Source organism: Mastigoproctus giganteus, chromosome 5 (genome assembly GCF_048544385.1).
Source record: "Mastigoproctus giganteus isolate SK-2022 chromosome 5, ASM4854438v1, whole genome shotgun sequence".
Taxonomy (NCBI): domain Eukaryota; kingdom Metazoa; phylum Arthropoda; class Arachnida; order Uropygi; family Thelyphonidae; genus Mastigoproctus; species Mastigoproctus giganteus.
The window spans coordinates 237398410-237418490 of NC_143579.1; the positions used below are offsets into that span (position 1 = coordinate 237398410).

The window sequence follows — 20081 nt, forward strand, 5'->3', positions numbered from 1 at the left end:
TAAGTGTACTCCCCCTCGTGCAATTCATAGTACTATTATTGGTGGCTATATGCAGTGCTTCAAGCCATGAGCGCTGGCGGTAATCACGTGAATAGTCAAAGATTTCAATATCCCGTTGGGGATCAAGATTGTGCTGCTCAACCCAATAATGCTCGGCGACTGTGGAGCATTCAAAATTAGTGGTTCGTACAGCCACCTCATGCTCAGAAACCCAATCTTTCAATCTTCTACCAGACTCACCTACATAACTTAGTTGTGGAGGTAGTTGATTGCTGGAACAGGCTTCCCTCTGTTGTAGAAGTTGATAGCTTAAATAAATTTAAGGCTGAACTGGACAAACATTTGGACTGACCAAATGGTTGAATTGGAACGGGGTTTTTTTTTTTTTTTGGCTGATGCTGTATAAATTTGCTTTCTTGGCATTTTATGCCTAAACTTCTGCTAATGTTGTGTTTGGTCTTCAGTCAGAATACGATTTTACAAATTTCGCTGCAGTCCACTGCATCTTCAGTTTTCCTATAAAAGTTCTGTAGGAGAGTTCCAAGTCATGGATGGTGAGATGATTGTTTTCATAAATTTTGTCACCAACTTAAACAATATTTTCATCTGATCTACCATAGATGAATGCAAATGTATTGAATGTTCTGCATCCTTCAAGAGAGATCAGCCCATTTTGTTAATTTCTCAGATTGAGAAATTTTGCATTCCGTCTTGCTTGCTCTCTAAATGCCAACAAGGCAGTTTCAGCTTTCTCGAAAATAAATTGATACAAGTTAGACAGCTGAGTCGACACCAGACTTTTACAAGGATATACAGTACCACCATATAGTGGCAGAACTCTATATCATTATCCACATTGCCAAGATATGAAGAGTTTGGGTAGCATCTTGTGTATTTGAGAATTTTAAGGGGATGCGCTATTTTTGGTAATAATTTTTTTAAATAATTTATTTATATTACATTATGTAAATATATACATATTAATATTTAAATAATTGAATGCAGTAATGGTGTTTCTCCTTCAAAGTATGTTTCATAAGAACCACCTTATAATATCCTTTTCAGACAATATTAAAAATAGGTCATTAAGGAATCTGTTCATCATGAACATAACCATTGTTGATTGGCTTGTCCTGAGTCTAGTTCATACTGTATATTCTAGTTGTCTCTATAATGAGCTTCAGATCATTGTGGCCAAAATTTATTAATCCTTCACAAACCAATGTGCCATGTAGGTCAGACCTGGGTTACTTGCTCTTCTGAGTTACGTCAGTGCTATTCCCCCCCCCCATGCTAATACTTTCTTATAAATTATTTATATTGCAATGATCTTTTATATGCATAAGAGGAGTTGTACACTGCTAGTACCCTTTAGAACTATAGGTAACTTCAGTCATTCACTGATTCTCTTCCATGGAGGTTGTGCACCTGGTCCCCTTTGATGGTTGGAAAAAAAAAGAATAAAATCACTTCCTCTAATGGAAGGAACCATAGTCCAAAGATCTGACAATATCAGTGACCATGGTGATATTGTTAGATGCAGACTTTTAGCAACACTGGCCTTCAAATAATAACATGATTACTAGATCAACTTGTTGATTGTATCTTCTAATCTAGTCTTATCAAGCACTTTACACTTGTGTCATTTCTTGGGTATGCTTCATAAAGTACTTGAAATTCATCAAACTGCTCTTGTTGAGGATATTGTTAAAATACATCAGTGTTTGATTAAATGTTTCAAAAATGGGTTCAGTTGCTATATTTAACCTTTTCTCAAGTGAGTTTATAAGCACTTTGTGGGCCCTGAAGAGTTTTTTTTTTTTTTTTTAATATTTGTAAAAATGAAAACTTTGTACATAAATGCTTTCAAATATTAATTTGTTCTTATTTTGCCTTAGTTGCCAAATATTAGAGTGAAATTATTACAAAAATAATTTCAAAAATTGAAAAAAAACCAAAAAAACTCAGTTGCTTCTTTTTTGATGTAATACTGTCTTCTTTATGTGTCACTTGATTTAATGTGATCAACTTCTAGATCTGAATTCCAAAGAATTTTGGCTTTTTTTTAATTTATTTTTTTATCTCAGAGGCACAAGCTCCTCCTATCATTTTAAAATCTATTTTCATGATGCCATTCCGATAGAAACTGTCTACAATTACTTAGAAACTTAGATCAAAGTTACAAATCTAGTAAGCACTTACTAGATTTGTAACTTTGAAATGTTATTTGAAACAGCTTGAAAAGTGTATGTGTACATGTACTCCTCAGGAACCACATACATATTCATGAAAAGGCTGACTGACCACCAGAAACTGTCCTCCTCCTCTCACCTGCACAAAGAGGAGCTTCTACCTGTATCCCACTTCATTCTACTAATTGTTTGGCTTTGTTTCATATAGGTAGATTTTCCATGTCTAGACTTAATCGCTGCACTTGTCTAGACTTGCACCTAGACAAGTACTGCAGTTATCTAAAGCCTGTAATTTAAACCAGCATTTCAAGTAACATTAAATTTTTTTTTTTTTTTCCCTCTAGAGTCTCTTCTTCAGGATTCATATGTGGGTATTTCATCTAGTATATGCAAATTTGTAAGTCCGCTTCTTTACTTCTGTATTCTCTCTGTTTCCTTGGCTAAATGGATTTGTTACTTGTAGTCCATTTGGAATCTGGGTTCAAATCCTGTTGACAGCAGAAGGAATCCATATGGGGTTGAGTGAGCTGATCTTGATTTTTCCCCCTAAAAAACAAGCTTTCAAAGATTTTTGCAGATAAAATGCAGAGTTGTCTTGATATTCCAAAAAACTTTACTCAGTGTGTATTTTCGCACTTCATTTCATCCTCCATTTTGGAGAACCACTTATGCAAAATATGACAGTAAAACACCCACATCAGATAACTTGTCTTTTGGTACGAATCCTTACAGTGATATCCTTCATAATGGATAATACAGATAAACATTACTGGTTGTAATATTGCTCCTGCAGTTATTGTTTTGCATAGAGTACCAGCCATAAGAGGGATTTCTGATCTTTTGGATAGCAGCTTCACAACTGTAAAAGTGTTATGAATCTTGCATTAAAATTTACCTTTTATATTATTAACTCATTGGAGAAATGTGATAATGCAATATAGCATATGATAAATTAACCGCATATATATCACATACATTTGAGTTGAATTTTTATATTGAATTTTCCATGGAATAATTATTTGTATTATTTGTTTTTGTTTTTTTGTATTATTTTGTATTATTTCTTTTTTGTTTTAATTATAAACACTAGTGTAAGTATTCATAATGTATTAAGGTAAATAATTTTTTAAACAACAGGTGAGGGCCGTAAAAGGAATCAAATATCTGTAGGCCATTCTAGTGAGGTTTCCCTCAAAGTTCAGGAGAAAGATGTTAGAAATTTGAATGCTAGTATTGTTGCTCCATCTGGCCTTGAAGAACCATGTTTCCTGAAGAAACTTCCTAATGGACATTTAGGTTGGTTTTTACTTTTTTTTTCCCTCCTACCTTTATATTTGATCTTCAAGGATTCTGTTATCAGTTTTATTATAAATTAAAAATAAAATAAAATGTGCTCTTCTGTCTTGCCATGCTGCTGGCATTATTTTTAATTCTTATTCTAATTTATTTATTTACTTTTATATATATATATAAATGCATACAGATGTTGTCTTTCTGTTGTTGATAACATACAGTTTAATAATAAGCCAGTTACTGAATTAGTAGTGGCAAATGCTGCAAGGAAGCAAGCTGTCCATTTGCTTTAATAATTTTCCTAATTCACCCTTAAGAATTGGAGCTTAATTTTTAGATTCCGCTGTAGTCTTTTGGTAATAAAAATAGACCTGATAATTTTCAAGAACTTAAAATGGAAAACATGGATGGTCATTAATAAGGCTTGAAAAAAATAATACAGTTTATACTTAGAGAACCACTTAAGAATATGGTCGATATCACCACTAATGAGGCGCCTCCATAGCCAGGTGGGCAGGAGCAGCAGTGCGTAGCACACGCTTCTTGATTAGACTGGGGTTCAAGCCCATGCCCACCAAATACGGAGGATGCGGAAAGGTCAGGGAATGACCGCCGCATATCATCGGAGCAATATGGCCTTAGTTGCTAATGCTCCTAAAAACCAAATAACATATCACCACTAGTTTCAATAGTAGTGTTGATATCAGCTTTTCTACTTGTATTGATATCATGACTGCTGGGAGTAAAAGACCAGTGAGAGCTTTCAAAACAAAAGCAACCCCAGAAGTTTTTTGTTTTTTTTCCCCTGGTTGTTTAACTATTTGTTAAAAGTGAACTGTAAATACATTTTCAATACTCTGCCATGGATGGCAGAGTCTGACTTTGCACCCCAAAATGGGACTTGGTGGAGAAAATAAACATTTGTTTTGTTACACTTGTCAGAAAGTTCTTAACAGAATTGTAGCCCTTTTCTGCCTACCTTGAGAAACATTTGCCAAACGATTGAGACATCTAGGGTCCCAAATTTTGCCAGGTCTTTTCTCAAGTCCACAGCACTCTTTCCAAATCAAAGAATGTTATTTGTTTTAGAAATTTTTCAGTTTCTTCCAGTGACATTTAATTTGTAGTGACCAATCCAAGACCATTTTAGATATTTTTCTTTTACTTATACTTGGATGTTCAAAAATTGTCATAATCCTTGAATCACTAAGATGGCCTGGAGGAATAACTTCTGTAAGTGATATTAAAAATCAGTAAAATTGCAAAAAATGAGATTAAAGTATTCACCAAATGAAATATAACCTCAGATAGCTTGCAAAATCTATTTGACTATGCTATTTATAACAAATAGGCACTCACTGTTGCCAATATAAAATGCCATAAAACATTATATTATATAAAAAATACTAAATAATGAAGTTTGCTCCAATTAATTTGCATGGGATGCTGCTTCATGTTTAATATCAGGAAAGTATTTGTCTGAATATTATTCTACATTTCAGCATCAGTATAAATATTTTTATTTTATAGGCATCTCTTTTACTCCTCGTGAGGCAGGGGAACATCTTGTAAATGTTAAAAGGGTTGGAAAGCATATTCAGGGAAGTCCATTCAAAATTAATGTTGGAGATTGTGAAATTGGAGATGCTTCTAAAGTTAGGTGTTCAGGTACTGCCCTTCAGGAAGGAAAAACCCAAACTGTTAATGAATTTTGCATTGATACAAGACAGGCAGGTACGTGAAATAAATATATTATTTTAAAATACTATACAGTTTGAATTGTGAGATAAATTAACTTTAAACACAGTTACATTACCTGTTCTGTTCTGTTAATTCCTAGTCTAGAATTATCTGCAACTTCTTGTAATGACAATGAAACTCCAGTTTATATGGCTTTGTAATGCATTGATAGTAATGATTATATATCAATCTTAAACCTAAACACAATTTTAATAAAATACTGTTTGTTTGTCACTTAGGAATAAATGCTTCTGTGCATCTAGTCTATAAGACTAGAGTATAATAGTAGTGGCATGTGATGCAAGAAAGCAAGTGTATGAGCTTATGCAGCATCAGCCAAAAAAAAACAAAAAAACACACCATTCCCTCCAAATGCCTGTCCAGTTCCTCCTTAAATTTATTTAACCTATCAACTTCCACAATGACAGATGGGAGTTTGTTCCAGCAATTAACCACCCGCTGGCTAAAGGCAAATTTCCGCACATCTATTCTACATCTGTCTTTTCTTAATTTAAATTTATATGCCCCTTTAGGTTCGTAATCTGAACAAGTGGAAGGATCCCATCAGAATTCAGCATGTTCAACCCATTCATATTGGCAGAAACACTTTCTAGTTCATTTCACAAATATATGTGGTCTCAATTCTAATCTCAACGATGTCCATTTCTACTTGCAGTCTGCAAAACACCATGTACTTTTTCTGACAGAATCTGTTATCGGTTGAATCAACTATTGCTTATCGCAGTTGCCCATATTATTCACTATATGATTCCTTTCGCCTCAAAGGTGGTACTTGTGCATATGTCTGTTCTGATATTTCCTGTCAGAGACTTGGTAATTTGGAATCTCCTCTCTTTGATCTTCTCTGGCTTAAAATCTCTCTACATCATTGTGTCAAATTCATCTGTTGTCTCTACTGTTCTCCCAACTCCACTAATCACTTGGAGCTCTTTGACTTTCTCTCTTTGCAACTTGGCCTTCTCCAGTCCAACTTTCCTAACAGTGAGGAAATTTTTCTTGGTGATTTTAATGTTCACAACTCCAGCTGGCTTCCGTTTTCTAGTCACACTGACCCAGCTGGTCGAAATGCTGAGGCTTTTGCAATTACTAATGACCTTGCACAGATTGTTCATTTACCTACAAGAATACCGGACAATCCTAACCATAAGAAAAAGATCAAGCCAACATGCTTGATCTTTTTCTCACAAACAACCCTTCTAAGTACACGGCTAACGTGAGTGGTCCTTCAGGAACCTCAGATCACAATTTGGTGATTGTCTCTTCTCCATGGAGCCTTTATCTCATGGCTATTCCCAACCTCGTATTGTTTGCCATTATAAGAATGCAAAATGGGATGACCTTCGAGATTTATTTTCTTTTCCTTGGTTGGATTACTGTTTCAAAACTTCTGATGTCAACGTTTGCTCAGATCGTGTCAGTGAAATTATTCTTGTAGGAATGTAATCCTTTATTCCACATTCCACTTTAAATTCTCGTCCTTTATCTAAACCTTGGTTTTCCAATAAATGTGCTAAGGCTGTACAAGAGAAGAATGTTGCATATCGTAATTGGCTTGTTTCCAATTCTTCAGTTTCATGTTCTGCCTACACCAAAGCTCACAACAATTGTAAAATAGTTATTAATCAGTCCAAACTAGATCACTATCTGTGATGCTACAGTAGTCATGCTTCTTGAACAGTAAAGTGAACCATGACATAAATGTGGCTTAATGCTTAAAAAAGAAAAGAAAAAAATGCATTATGCTGTCTCGTGATAATTAACTTCTTAACAATATAATTAGAGGGATTTCCTTGGAATGAGAAATAGTTTCCTGCAGCCATAATTTGTGCTTCTGTACTGCACTGATAAAATTGTACAATTCTATTATTTGCACAAATAATAAAATTGCACAATTTTATATTCATCCATATCATGGGAGATACAAGAAGGCTGTAATACATTGTAATAAAAAATGCAAGTTTATGAACATTTCAATATTTATGAATTTCTGTAAAGTAACAATCCTTTGTTATCATGATAAAGAAATCTTTATTGTATGGTAAAATATGTAATACAATTACCCACTCAGCCTGATTGGCTAGTTATTCTAAAATTATGGCATGATGTAACAAAACTGTTCATTTTTTTTAGTTTATTTTTTTTTATTGTAATTTACTTATGCAGGCTATGGAGGCTTAAGTCTGTCTATTGAAGGTCCTAGTAAAGCTGATATACAGTGCAAGGACAATGAAGATGGAACACTCAGTGTATCATACAAGCCTACAGAACCTGGTTATTATATGATCAACCTAAAATTTGCTGACCAACATGTACCAGGTATGTTAAATACATAGTCTCTAAAATAGTGGCTTTCTCAACTATACCAGATATTCATTCTGTTTCTTACATTGCAACATGCCTTTTTTAATGTCATGAGAATATCATGCATACAATATCTGTTGACCCTATCAGTAGAGTAATTGGATTTTTTAAATTTTATTATTATTTTTTTTTGTTGAATAAAAATTTCTTATTGATTACATTGAACAAAAAAAAAAAAAAAAAAAAAAAAAATTAAAAGGATGTGAACTTATTATTTTGAGAACCGTTAACTTAAAATATAGCATTTTACGTCAGATTTTGTGTCAGTCTGCATATAGAAACTTGTCATTTGCCAGTATTGTGCCCTACACATATTTTTATATGACAAATTTGGTACTTTATGATAAATTTAATACCATATTAGAAAATTCCGTTTCTCTTTATGCTCTGGGACGACCACATGGTACAATATAGAGAACACAAGAAACAGCACCGTATTTAGTGGTCACTGGCTTGAACCTGAGTCACTCAAGGCATGTGTACTTATGAACCCTCACGCCTGACCACTCAGCTAAGGCAGCTTTCCATATTAGAGAATATATAGTCTATAATACTAATGTACATTATACTTTTCCCCTGGTATCTTTAAAAAAGTTGTGGAATAGTGGCACATGCAACTTACTGATTTACGAACATCATTAATAATTAATTTTTAAATTCTTTATTTCATCATCATTATCAAACTCTAAAGGCTTCGCCTTGTCGCTGCAACCATACATCTCTGTCTACTGCTGAAAGTTTCATTTCCTCATATCCCCTAAAGTTCATTTTCCTCATTAGGTTTTCCAAAATTTTCTTCCTTGGTCATCCCCCTTCCTTTCTTTCCCAATACTTTTTCTTCTGAGATATTCACTAAAAATTTGTCTTAGATGTGTGTCCTAAAAATTTAGATTGTCTTTTTGCCGCCGTTGTGAGTAGTTGCCCCTTTTCTTGCATCTCGTTCAAGACATTCGTTGGATCGTCGCTCAGTCCAGCTAATCCTCAACATCCTCCTCCAGGCCCACATCTCCAATGCCTCCAGTCTCTTGATATCTTGATTGCATAATGTCCAGGTTTCACTTCCATACAGCAGCACTCTCCACATGAATGACTTAGCAAACTTTCCTGGTCTCCCTGTCTGATGAGTCTGCTGGTTAGAATATTTTGCTTGTTACTGAAAGCTTGCTTGGCAAGGGTGATTCTTCTGATCTCTGTAGCGCACTGGTTGTCCTGGGTAATGAAATTCCCCAAATAACAAAACTGTTTCACTTGTTCCACTTTGTTGTTCCCCATTGTGATGTCTGTTTGAGGTTGTTCATCATTCTTGGTGAGGACAAGTATTTTAATCTTTTTGTGCATTTATCTTTAGATGTGAATCTTGTAGCCTTAATGATAGCCTTTCCAACATCTTACACAGCTCCTGCTCTGAGTCAGCTAATAATGCTATGTCGTCCGCAAATTTAATGCAGTGAATCTGTTGTCCATTAATCTTGATACCCTTTGCTTCCTGCTTCATTTTTGTTATAGATTCCTTGATGAACATGTTGAAAAGGTACGAGGATAAAGAGCAACCCTGCCTCACACCTCTCCTGATCCTTGTTTCCTTTAATGGTTCCATTAATATCTATTTCAGCATGTTGTGTCTTGTACAGATGCAGGATAAGCCTTCTGTCTCTCCAATCCAGGCCAAAGTTTTTCATGACTCTGAACAACTTCTTCCAATTACGTTATCAAAGGCTTCTTATATATCAACAAAAGCAATGTATGTTCTCCTATTCATTTCCATTCTTCTTTCAAGAATTGTTCTCATTGCTAGAAGCGCTTCCCTTGTCCCACATCCAGTTCTGAAGCCGAACTGGTCTTGATCGATGACCTTTTCTATTCTTTTCTTGATCCTGTTGTTCACTACATTCAAGATGATTTTGGATGCATGGGACAGTAGGGTTATAGTCCTGTAATTGGCACAGTCATTAGCATTTCCTTTCTTTGGAAGAGTGATTGTTCTGCTTATATTAAGTAATCTGGGATTTCACCACTTTCTAGATTTTTTGTATCACTTGATAAAGCCTATCTTTCATGTCTCCTCCCATATTCTTGAGTTGCTCTGCCTGGACATTGTCTGGTCCTGCTGCTTTCTTGTTCCTTAATTGACTTAATGCTAACTCAAATTCACTCCTTGTAATTGTTGGGCCTATAGCATCCTCTTCCATCTTGTCTTCTGTTTCAATATAGTCGTTCTCATCAATTGTTTCTTCTCCACAGTAGAGTTCTTCCAGATATTCCTTCCAATGCTCACCAATTTCCTCTGGGTCCATCAGTAGGTTCCCTTGTTTGTCTTCAATCATTGTGCTCCTCGTTTTGGGATTGTATTGTAATGACTTAATCTTTCTATACACTTTGTCTGTTTTTCCCTTTGTCAAGTCCTCATCAATGTCTTCTGCCATTTTATTCATCCAGTCTTGTTTTGCTTCCTGACATTTGGTTGTAATTAGGTTCTTTGTGTATCTATAGTTCTCCTGGCCTTCCTCTGTGGGTGTTTTCCTATATTTAGGTATATAATAAATAATATATGTATCATAAAGATACTATGTGCATTTTATTTCAATAAAAATTATATTAAAACCTTGTGTATGTTTTTATGAGGATGGGTGTCAATATATGAGATGGGATTGAAAAGTTCATGGGAAAATGCCTAGTTCATGGGAAAAACGTGCATTATTCTGGAAATATGTACATTATGTGTAAATGGCATGAAAAGCTGTTTAATCCTGCACACTGTACCACTTACCCCATCTTGATACATTTCATCAATGTTTCACAGTCAGTTGTTGAGTGCAGATGAATTTCTCTGTTTTGGCAGATTTTATGTGCAAAAAAAAAACTGCAAAGAATTTGCATAATTTTATTGCAGAATTGGGAATTCAACTATGGCAACTCTTGAACTATTAAAAGAAATCTTTAAGGACCTTGCTTTCGCTAAAAGTATCATTTGTAAGTGGTAGATTAAATTCAAAGATTGTTGGGGATCAGTCCAGGATGACTCTCACAGTTAACATCCATCCACTTCAAAAACTGCTGAAAATGTTGCATAAGTGAGATATGATGATATAGCAATTGATGATAAATGAGGTATAGCAATTGCTGATTGACAATAATGGCTTAGAATGACTTAAAATTGATATCTTATGCACTTTAGTCCATCATAACTGAAGATTTTGATGCAGCATGTGTCTGCAAAATTCTTTCCAGGAATCCTAAACAGAAGAGATGCATGTTAAAGGGTCAGGAATTGCTGGGGTATGCTGAAAATGATCTAGTTCATGAATTCAATCATTATGGAATCACAACAAGATATAGTTCTATGGTTATGACTCTGAAACAAATGTAAGTCTTCAAATAGAAGAATTGAAGTTAATGACAACCAAAAAAGAAACGACAGAGTCACTGAAGTGTTAAACAGTGTTAATCATTAAATTTCAAAAGATAAAAAGATTTCACAAAATACATAAAATGTTGATCATTTTCTTTGATCCTTTGAGCATCATGGACTATGAATTTTCTCCCCCACATCAGACAGTGACTCATCAGTTTTTCAAGAGTTGGTTTGATTGCGAGAAAAAGTGAAAAGGAAATATCCTCTGAACTTTGGCACAACCAAAGCTGGACTCTAATCAAGTTAATGCACTAGCCAACTATGAGCACACTGTGGCCGAATTTTTGGCTACATGTCTGGTCCCCATGCTTCCTCAAATTGCTTATTCTTTGGATCCCATCCCCTTAGATAATCGAAGATTATGGAAATCCTATTGTCTCATAAAACATATCATTATTTTACAATGAGCAAAGCTTCCATTTTGAGATCTAGCTATGTATGTAAAGTAGAACAAATGCTTCTTTACTGATATACCATTATGAATAAATCAGATAACTTTACATAAAAACTGGTGGACCAGGCTTATTGTTAAGTAGCAAAGCTTAAGGAATTTACGAGCCATAACATAGTGAACATAAAAAATTTAATTATCTGAATGTAAATGGACTCGGAGCTGGCCTCTCTAACTTTTCAATGTAATTATCCACAAACTAATTCCGTACTTTCCTCACTGTATGACATAGTTTTGCCATGCTGATGCTGAAGGTTTATTTCTGTAGTAATGCTTCAGTATATCATTGTCCAGAATGTCCAACTAGGTCATTGACTTCGTTTTTTAAGTACTGCCACCTAGTCATATGCCTAGATGAAGTTGAAACCAGCTGAAACAGTACTGTACTATCAGACTGCATTCATCAAACTTCATTCTGAAGACTATGCACTTTACAATTTTTTCACCTAAGCACGTCCATTGAAAGAAAGCATTCTGTAGTGAGATCATCACTCCAAATGCAGTTTTGCATTGGCAACCATGATATATGGCTTTGTGTGCATTGAATCCAAGGCAGTACAACTCCTTGTGGGTGATTGACATACTAATAGGTATTCCTGTAGCCTCTTGGACCTGCCCTTTGATGTTTTCCTGCAGATGACATATGTAAGACACAAACTGTCCTCTTTTTGGTTTGACAAACATGTTTCATGAGTTTGTGAGGCCGTCCGGAGACCTTTTTTCATTAAAAATTGTCCTACAATCTTCCATATTTGAATAACATCTGCCGCTGGATTTCAGGAAGTTCAGATGAGTTGCAGTTGTGTGCACAGAAAAGTTACTGATGTAGCGTCAAACCCGTGTTGAAAGTCTCTAAATTCTTATCCATTACCTATACTTGCTTCTAACATACTTCTGCACAGGCAGGCCCGTATTTTGCATTGGTATTTCTGAGCCAGTATGAATACATGCATAGTGGACTTTTGGCATAGTAAACAATATTTGATGAGAAGCATTTGAAAAGTTTTCAAATGATATTTTATGTCTTGACTTTTGACCTTAGGAGGTGAACATAGTTTTTATGAAGGAAATAATGCTGAAGTTAAAACTGACAAGAATGATTTCAAATATTTTTTTAAAAAAGTAGCACTAAGGCTGTAGGAAAGCCTGCTGGCCATTATATACATACAGAGGTCCTCAGTTTAAATTTGGTTCACGTTTATTAAAATATGTAGATGGTTAAGTTGTAAGAAACTTTTGTATATCATTAGAATTTTTTGCAATTTGTATAATTATTTATTTTATAAATTTCAGGGAGTCCATTTGCAGTGAAAGTGTTGGGTGAGGGTTCCAACATTCAGAGGGAGAATATCAAAAAGCAGAGAGATGCAATGCCTGTAACAGATGTAGGATCAGAATGTAAATTAACATTTAAACTTCCAGGTAGGCATTTATATTTTGTATATAATTTATTTCAGTACATTATCAGTTTATTGAAGTGAATTTAAATTATCAGTTTTCGTAAGTAGATTGAAAACATTTTTGTTTTTAGGAACCTCTGCTTTTGATATGACTGCAAAAGTGACATCTCCTACAGGGATCACTGACGATGCAGAAATTATGGATTTAGATGATTGCTTATATTCAGTTCACTTTGTACCAAAGGAAGCGGGTGTTCATACAGTGAGTGTGCGTTATAAGGACATTCACATTCCAGGTTCTCCTTTCCAGTTTACTGTTGGGCCACTACGTGACTATGGAGCCCACAGAGTTCATGCTGGTGGACCAGGCCTAGAGAGAGGTTCATGTAATGAACCATGTAAGTAGCATGTATCTAAATTTTTAATATGTAATTTAATGTTTTTAATTGTAATAATATTGATGTTACACAGACTTTATCAGCTGCCATTAGTTTGAGAATTTAAAAAAATATATTTTTTGTTTTTAACTTTCTTTGCTTTATTAAAGAATGTTTAATAATCAGATAAAATTTTGATAAAAATCACAGTTCAGAATTGGAATCAGATTAACAATCCTGACATAACATTCTATATAACGCTAATACTGGTCAAAATTGTTCTTAACATAAATGTGTCACTTTTCATCTATTCCTCTGCTTATAACATTTCAGTTATTATAATCCACGCATTATACTTAATTTATACTTGTTATTTTCTTAAATCCTAAATTAATTAGCCCAATTTTATTTATATATTATTTTATTGGTTTTAATGATATATCACAGAACCTGAGTTCTGTGATATATCAGTTCACTTTTGAGCTATCAGTAATCTTTATTTGAAGCAGATGTAGCTCTGTATTTCATTTTCATGTAAAATCAAGTCTCTTGCATATCTTAAATATGTTTAAGGCTAATACAGGATGAGATTTTAAATGAGAATGCATGAAAATGCAAATAACATAGAATAAAAGAGCTAAAGATATGAAATTTGCCAGTAGTATTCTTTATTCTCTGATATTATTTATCACAAAAAACATTGAAAATGATCACTACAATTACAACATAATTGATTGATTAAGTTCAGAAACACTGCCTGTAACATGTTGGAAGTGATGTTCATTGGAAATTATGCTGTTTATGTTGCTCTTCTTTTCTTCCAACAATCATATTATTATAGGCATTGTCTTTGACATAACCCTCAGAAATGGAGTCTAATGTTGACAGATCTGATGAGTATGACGGCCATATGCTTTTCGAAATTGTGATCTTTGAACAAGAAGGATAGCTCAACTATAGATTTGTTTGAAGTGTGACATTGCACTACCTTGCTAAAACCACACTTTAACGATCTCCTCCTCAGCGAGTTGTCTCAATAGTTCATGAATTATGTCAGTGTACCACTAATACCATATTCCAGTCTTCAGAGGTTTTAGGGAAATTTGACTTGTTGCCTTTGATTTTTTTAAAATCAAAATACATCTTCTTCAAGATGAGTAACAAACCACTAGACTTTGTCTTCACAGTAAGTTACAAGGGCAATAATCTGAAAATGTTTAACAATACATATTTCTTGGAAGCTGGCTTGACTGCAAACTAATGTGGGACAAACAAATAATCACCATCAGAAAGAAAACCACATCACCAGCAGGGATACTCACCTGTTCATTAGCTTAGGTAAATTCAGTCCTCCTCAGACAGGTCTTTTTAACCCTGATCCAGCCACATCTCTCGTATGGTATTTTTGTATGAGGAATAACAAACCAGGTTTAAATAGTATTAACTATCTTAAATTGTTTCATCTGTTCTATTTTCGGGCTTCTCTGGAATACATCCATTTTCACAGTGTATAATGAGGCAAATCTTAATATTCACCAGCTGTTAGTGAAATCTAAGGCTATCTTTGTTTACAACTCTCTCTCTCTCTCTCTCTCTCTCTCTCTCTCTCTCTCTCTCTCTCTCTCTCTCTCTCTCTCTCTCTCTCTCTCTCTCTCTCCCATCAGGCTTCTAAATGCTATTTTAGAAGCCTTCACTGTTGAAGATTTAACCAACAGTTTGAGGAAAGAATCCAACTTGAAGATACCATTGTACAAGAAATCAGTTGACCAGAAAAGCCTTAAGTTTCAAGGGCATAAAAAGTTGGTACAGTCTTCCTCCTCACATAAAGCCCTTAAAGTAACTGAATTTTGAAACTTTGAGTTTGAGACTTTTGAGCTAGCATTTCATGATAACTGGTTAAATTGCAATAATGTTAAACAATAATAATGAATACATAAATATATATGTATAATAACATACCTTTGTCTGTTCATAAGATTTGTATCATTTTTACCTTGAACTAGGGGACATCTTCATTGTGCTCTCCTTCTCTATTTGTTGATAATTCCCTGTTGTTGTAACAATTAATGGGATAAATGAACTATTATTATCATCATCATAGATGACTAATTAAGAGTACATATTCAGGCAGATGAAACCAGGCTTTAACAGGGAAGAAAGTCCAGTTTTAACATATAAAGGACTTAATATGATAGCATAGCTTAATTTATTATGGTACTCACCTTTTTTTATAATCTGCAATTGCTGTTTGAATAGGGTGAATGATAATTTTAATTTAAATTAGGAGTAAGTAAGTTGGGGTTTAAAGACAGAAGTTAAAATATGCGCAAGGAAATAGAAGTGCACGTCTTTGTCCTTGGTTGTCAATATTAAAGTTGAAAATAAATGGTTAATACTGGAGGCCAATAGCCATAACAAGTGGCTTTCGTTATCCACGTCTTCGTCTTCAGTTGGCAATGATGGGTTGAAAGTGAACGCGTGTATTTAAGAAAGCTAAGTTCCCATGATGCTCCTGGTTTCCAACTTTTTCTAGAACTATCCACAGTAATGACTTCAGTATTCCACAGTTTGGGAGCAAAAGTTGCTGCATGACATTCACTTTGTATGGATACAGTTATTTCCCACTGCTGTATGATATTCCCTTTTGTTGTGCAAGCCTCTGTACTGGCTTACATGCACTTACTGATCTGTGCTAAACATTCCTTGGTCTCCAAAATCCATATAGCAGTTTCACACACTTCCATGTTGGTGGTGCATTATGACATAAAAATTACCTACAAAATATATCAAGTAGTCTAGAATGATCTTGTTTTGTGGTAATGTTTCACTCTGAACACATTGTCCTCTCTGCCATGAATGCACTCCCCCTCTGTGCTGAAGGGCATGTTCATTTTATTGCTTTTTTTTTTTTACATTTTGTCAACAGATAGCAATGCTGTGCATAAAATAAAGAATATAAATTTCATGTCATATAACACTCTTTTTCCTGAAGTTATTTGCATTTTCATGGGTTTTCATTTAAACTGATCCCCCTCTACTTGTGTAAACAAATTTCTTCTCTTAATAGCTAATTTTCAGCATAAAACTTTATAACTATATTCATGTTTTAAATTTTAGAGGTAACTTTTTTCCTTTCTTTATTTTTTTATTTATTATTATTTTTTAAGTATTCTGCTATTTTACAAGGCTTATTTTGATTGTCACTTGGGATTATCCTTGATTTTTAGATGCATCTCTTATTTACCGATGTTACTGATAAAAAAAAATTTGCATTTTTTGACTACGAAGGAATTTAAAATATTGGTTTAAATTTTATGTGCAGTGTATGCCAAATCTTACTTTTTTTTTTTTTTTTTTTGTGACTATTTTATATAAGTATTTGAGTCAAAGATGTTCAGTAAAAGACCAGATAAATATTACATTGTCGTCCTATAAAATTTTCCATTTCCCTAAGTTCTTCCATCTATTTTGCAAACAGGTGGATGTTATCTATTCCATTGGTTATCAGTTATGGCAAATATGGTGCCAGATTAATTCAGATTGCACATCTTTAACTCTCTACCTATTCCACAAAGTCACACCCACAAGCACATCACCATGATGCCATTGAAATGTTTGGAATAAATGCAATCAATTTAAAACTGTGCACTTACTTATACACCAAAAATTTCATATTTGGTGTATAAGTAAGTAATCACTTTACAATTTTAGGTGATTTTTTTTACTGCTTCAAAGGTCAACTTATATGCTGATATGTATGGTATTATTTCTTCTTGTATCACTATACCATCAAAATAATAAATACATTAATAAATACATAAATACTTTACATTTGTAAAGTCAGTGTACTTTACATTTTTCATTCTCTACCACTGTCAGTGTATTACACTGACAGTGGTAGAGAATTAAAAAGACCTGTGGGTAATTGTGCAGGCAGATGAACTTTTCTGAGCAGTGCAGACGGTCTGCAAGAGTAGCTCATGGTGTCTTGTCAATGATATACAGGATTTTTTCTAGTAGGGATAAGGATGTGACTATCCCCTTGTATAAGGCAATGGTTGGGCCACACCTTGAGTACTGTATACAGGTCTGTAGGCCTCATTTTAAGAACGACGTAGAGCTGCTGGAATGAGTACAGAGAAGGGCAATAAGATTAGTGAATGAACAAAGGGTTGCTCTTATGAAGAAAGGCTTAGGTTTTGCAAATTGCAGTCTGGAGACTAGACACCTGTGAGGTGATCTGATTGGGGTATATAAAGTCTTGAATGGTTTGAGCATTCTCAATACTGATGGGATTCTTCCTCTTGCTCAGAATAATTGCCTGAGAGGACATAAATTCAAATTGAGGAAAGACAGTTGTAGGATAAATGTGCAGAAGTTTGCCTTTAGCCAGCGGGTGGTTGTCATTGTAGAAGTTCACAGCTTAAATAGATTCAAGGCAGAACTAGACATTGGAGCGAGTGGATGGGTGAAATGAGAAGGTTTTTTTTTTTTTTTTTTTTTTGGCTGATGCTATTTAAGCTTGATTTTTTTGCATCATATGCCTTTGCTAATTCTAACAATCTTTCAAAGCACATGGTAAATCTCAGATCACAACTTGGTGGTCTCTTCTCTCTTGTGGACATCCTCAGCCTCATGTCATTGTTATTACAGGAATGCAAAATAGGATGATCTGCATGATTCCTATTCCTTTTTTCCTTGGTTGGATTACTTTTTAAATCTTCTGATCCCAGTGTTTTCTCAGATTGTATCTGTGAAAATTATTCTTCTAGGCATAAAATCATTTATTCCATGTTCCACCCTAAAATTTCATCCTTTATCTACTTTGGTTTAGATAAGTGTACCAAAGCTGTTCAAAATAAGAATGTAGCATATTGCAATTGGCTTGTATCCAAATCAACAGCTTTATTTTATGCTGATGCTAAAGCTTGCAACAATTGTAAAACAGTTGTTAATCAGTCCAAACTTGATTTTGACCATGCTAAGAGCAGAAAACTTGCTTCTTGTCGAAATGGTAGTTGAGCCTTCTGATCTCTTGGCAAATCTATTGGCCACAACATCTTTCTGTCTGTACATTACCTCTTGAAACATGAAGTATTGCTAAACATAACACTGATTTATTAGCTTCCCATTATTAGCTTCCCATTTTTCTTCTAAATCTTGTACCATTCTCTGCTTAATGCCTCCTGTTTTTCGGTTTGAGAAACCTTGCCCTGCACACAGATATCTTCATCTTCTTGAATGTCCACCACAAATTCCTTAAATGCTGATCTCCATGTAATTCGCCAGTGGTAGAAAATAAAATAAAAAACAAGTTTGCATATCTCTGTTGGAAGTCATCTGACCTCTAATCTCTCTTGGCATAAGCATATCACAAATATTTGCATCCTTTGCATAAAAAATGTGGTTTGTTTTCTTTTTTTACTCTCACCATTTCTTCTAAACAGCTTCTTACTCTGTACAAATATGAAATTGTCCTACCATGGAATATTGGAGTGGTACTTCCAAGCTCCTTGACTCTATTCAGAAGAGTGCAGTTATATTCATTAGTGATCCATCTCTTACGAATTTTCTCCAGTCTGTCTCGTAGATGTACAGTTTCTGTTTCGTGCTTTTACTATAGACTTCTATGGGTATCATTCTTCTGAATTGGCATGTGTAATTCCATCACTCTCTTCCAAACCAGTCCAAACATGTGCATCAAACCAGTCAACATTCATTCACTGTTCATCTCAAAACTCACATAAATAACTTTTCCTCTTATTCATTTATCTCTTCTGCTTCTGTTCTCCAGAACAACCTTACTTTCACTGTATATCTCCTGAAAATTACAGTCTACAGAAATTCAGATCTAATGTTAACAAGTATTTCTGTCTTCTCAGCCTTGAACCTATGCATGGTACTAAGCACTATGAGTTCTAATACCTTTCTTGTTTGGGTGTTTTTATTTAAAAAAAAAAAAAAAACTAATTTGTAGACACAGTTTATAATAGATGGCAGCAAGAAATTCAGATCCAGAATTTGATGTAACTATATCAAGCAATATGTAATGTGTAACAAATATTACTGCATAAAAAAAAAATAACAATAGGTTTTATTTACAAATTTTTAAAAAAGATTTGATTTGATTTTTGGCAGTAATTTTACCCTAATGCAATAAAGTAAAAATAAGAATAGATTAATATTTTAAAGAATTTCGATACAAAGGTTTCATTTTTACAAATTTTCAAAGTTCTGCAAAACAAACTCATTTGTGGTAGGGTTAAGTGAACAGTTAAACAAGCATAGAGAGAGAGATTTCAAGGAAATATCAATTCACCTTTCAGACTTAATGCCATAACTTGTATTACTTCCAGAGGTCTTAATCTTTCATACTGCTACATGCAAGCTTTCTATATTAGATGAAATATCAGAATATCATAGTGTTAGAGCAAATCTTTGGTTCTGATGCTCTGACCATTCCTTGTCTATCAAAGCTCAGATAAATCGACCTACACTTTTAGGGTATTGAAATTTTTCTGACACAGTCTAAAATAATTTTTTAGACTCTGTATTTCTTGAATATGCTTTTTCCTTCATGAGTGAATGTTATTTTCTTTGTAAAATTGGATCATATTAGGTTTATGGAATATAAAGTATCTCATTTGCATCTTATAAATGATATTTTTTGACTAGGTGAATTCAATGTATGGACAAGAGAGGCTGGTGCTGGTAGTTTGGCCATATCAGTGGAGGGACCATCAAAGGCTGATATAGACTTCAAAGATCGTAAAGATGGGTCTTGCTATGTATCATATGTTGTAACAGAGCCAGGTATGAAAAACTTTATTACTT

General features: G+C 34.2%; 1 protein-coding gene across 4 annotated transcripts in view; it reads left to right on the top strand.

Moving 5' to 3' along the window:
- LOC150086308 (filamin-A-like) overlaps window positions 1-20081 on the top strand; it is a 470984-nt gene that overhangs the window by 434475 nt on the left and 16428 nt on the right. For all 4 annotated transcript variants that reach the window (XM_090374465.1, XM_090374466.1, XM_090374467.1 and 1 more), the window contains 6 exons: window positions 3330-3488; window positions 5016-5219; window positions 7410-7562; window positions 12764-12892; window positions 13002-13268; window positions 19923-20060. In XM_090374465.1, coding sequence (XP_090230591.1) covers window positions 3330-3488; window positions 5016-5219; window positions 7410-7562; window positions 12764-12892; window positions 13002-13268; window positions 19923-20060 — 1050 coding nt within the window. The remainder of the gene's footprint in view (window positions 1-3329; window positions 3489-5015; window positions 5220-7409; window positions 7563-12763; window positions 12893-13001; window positions 13269-19922; window positions 20061-20081) is intronic.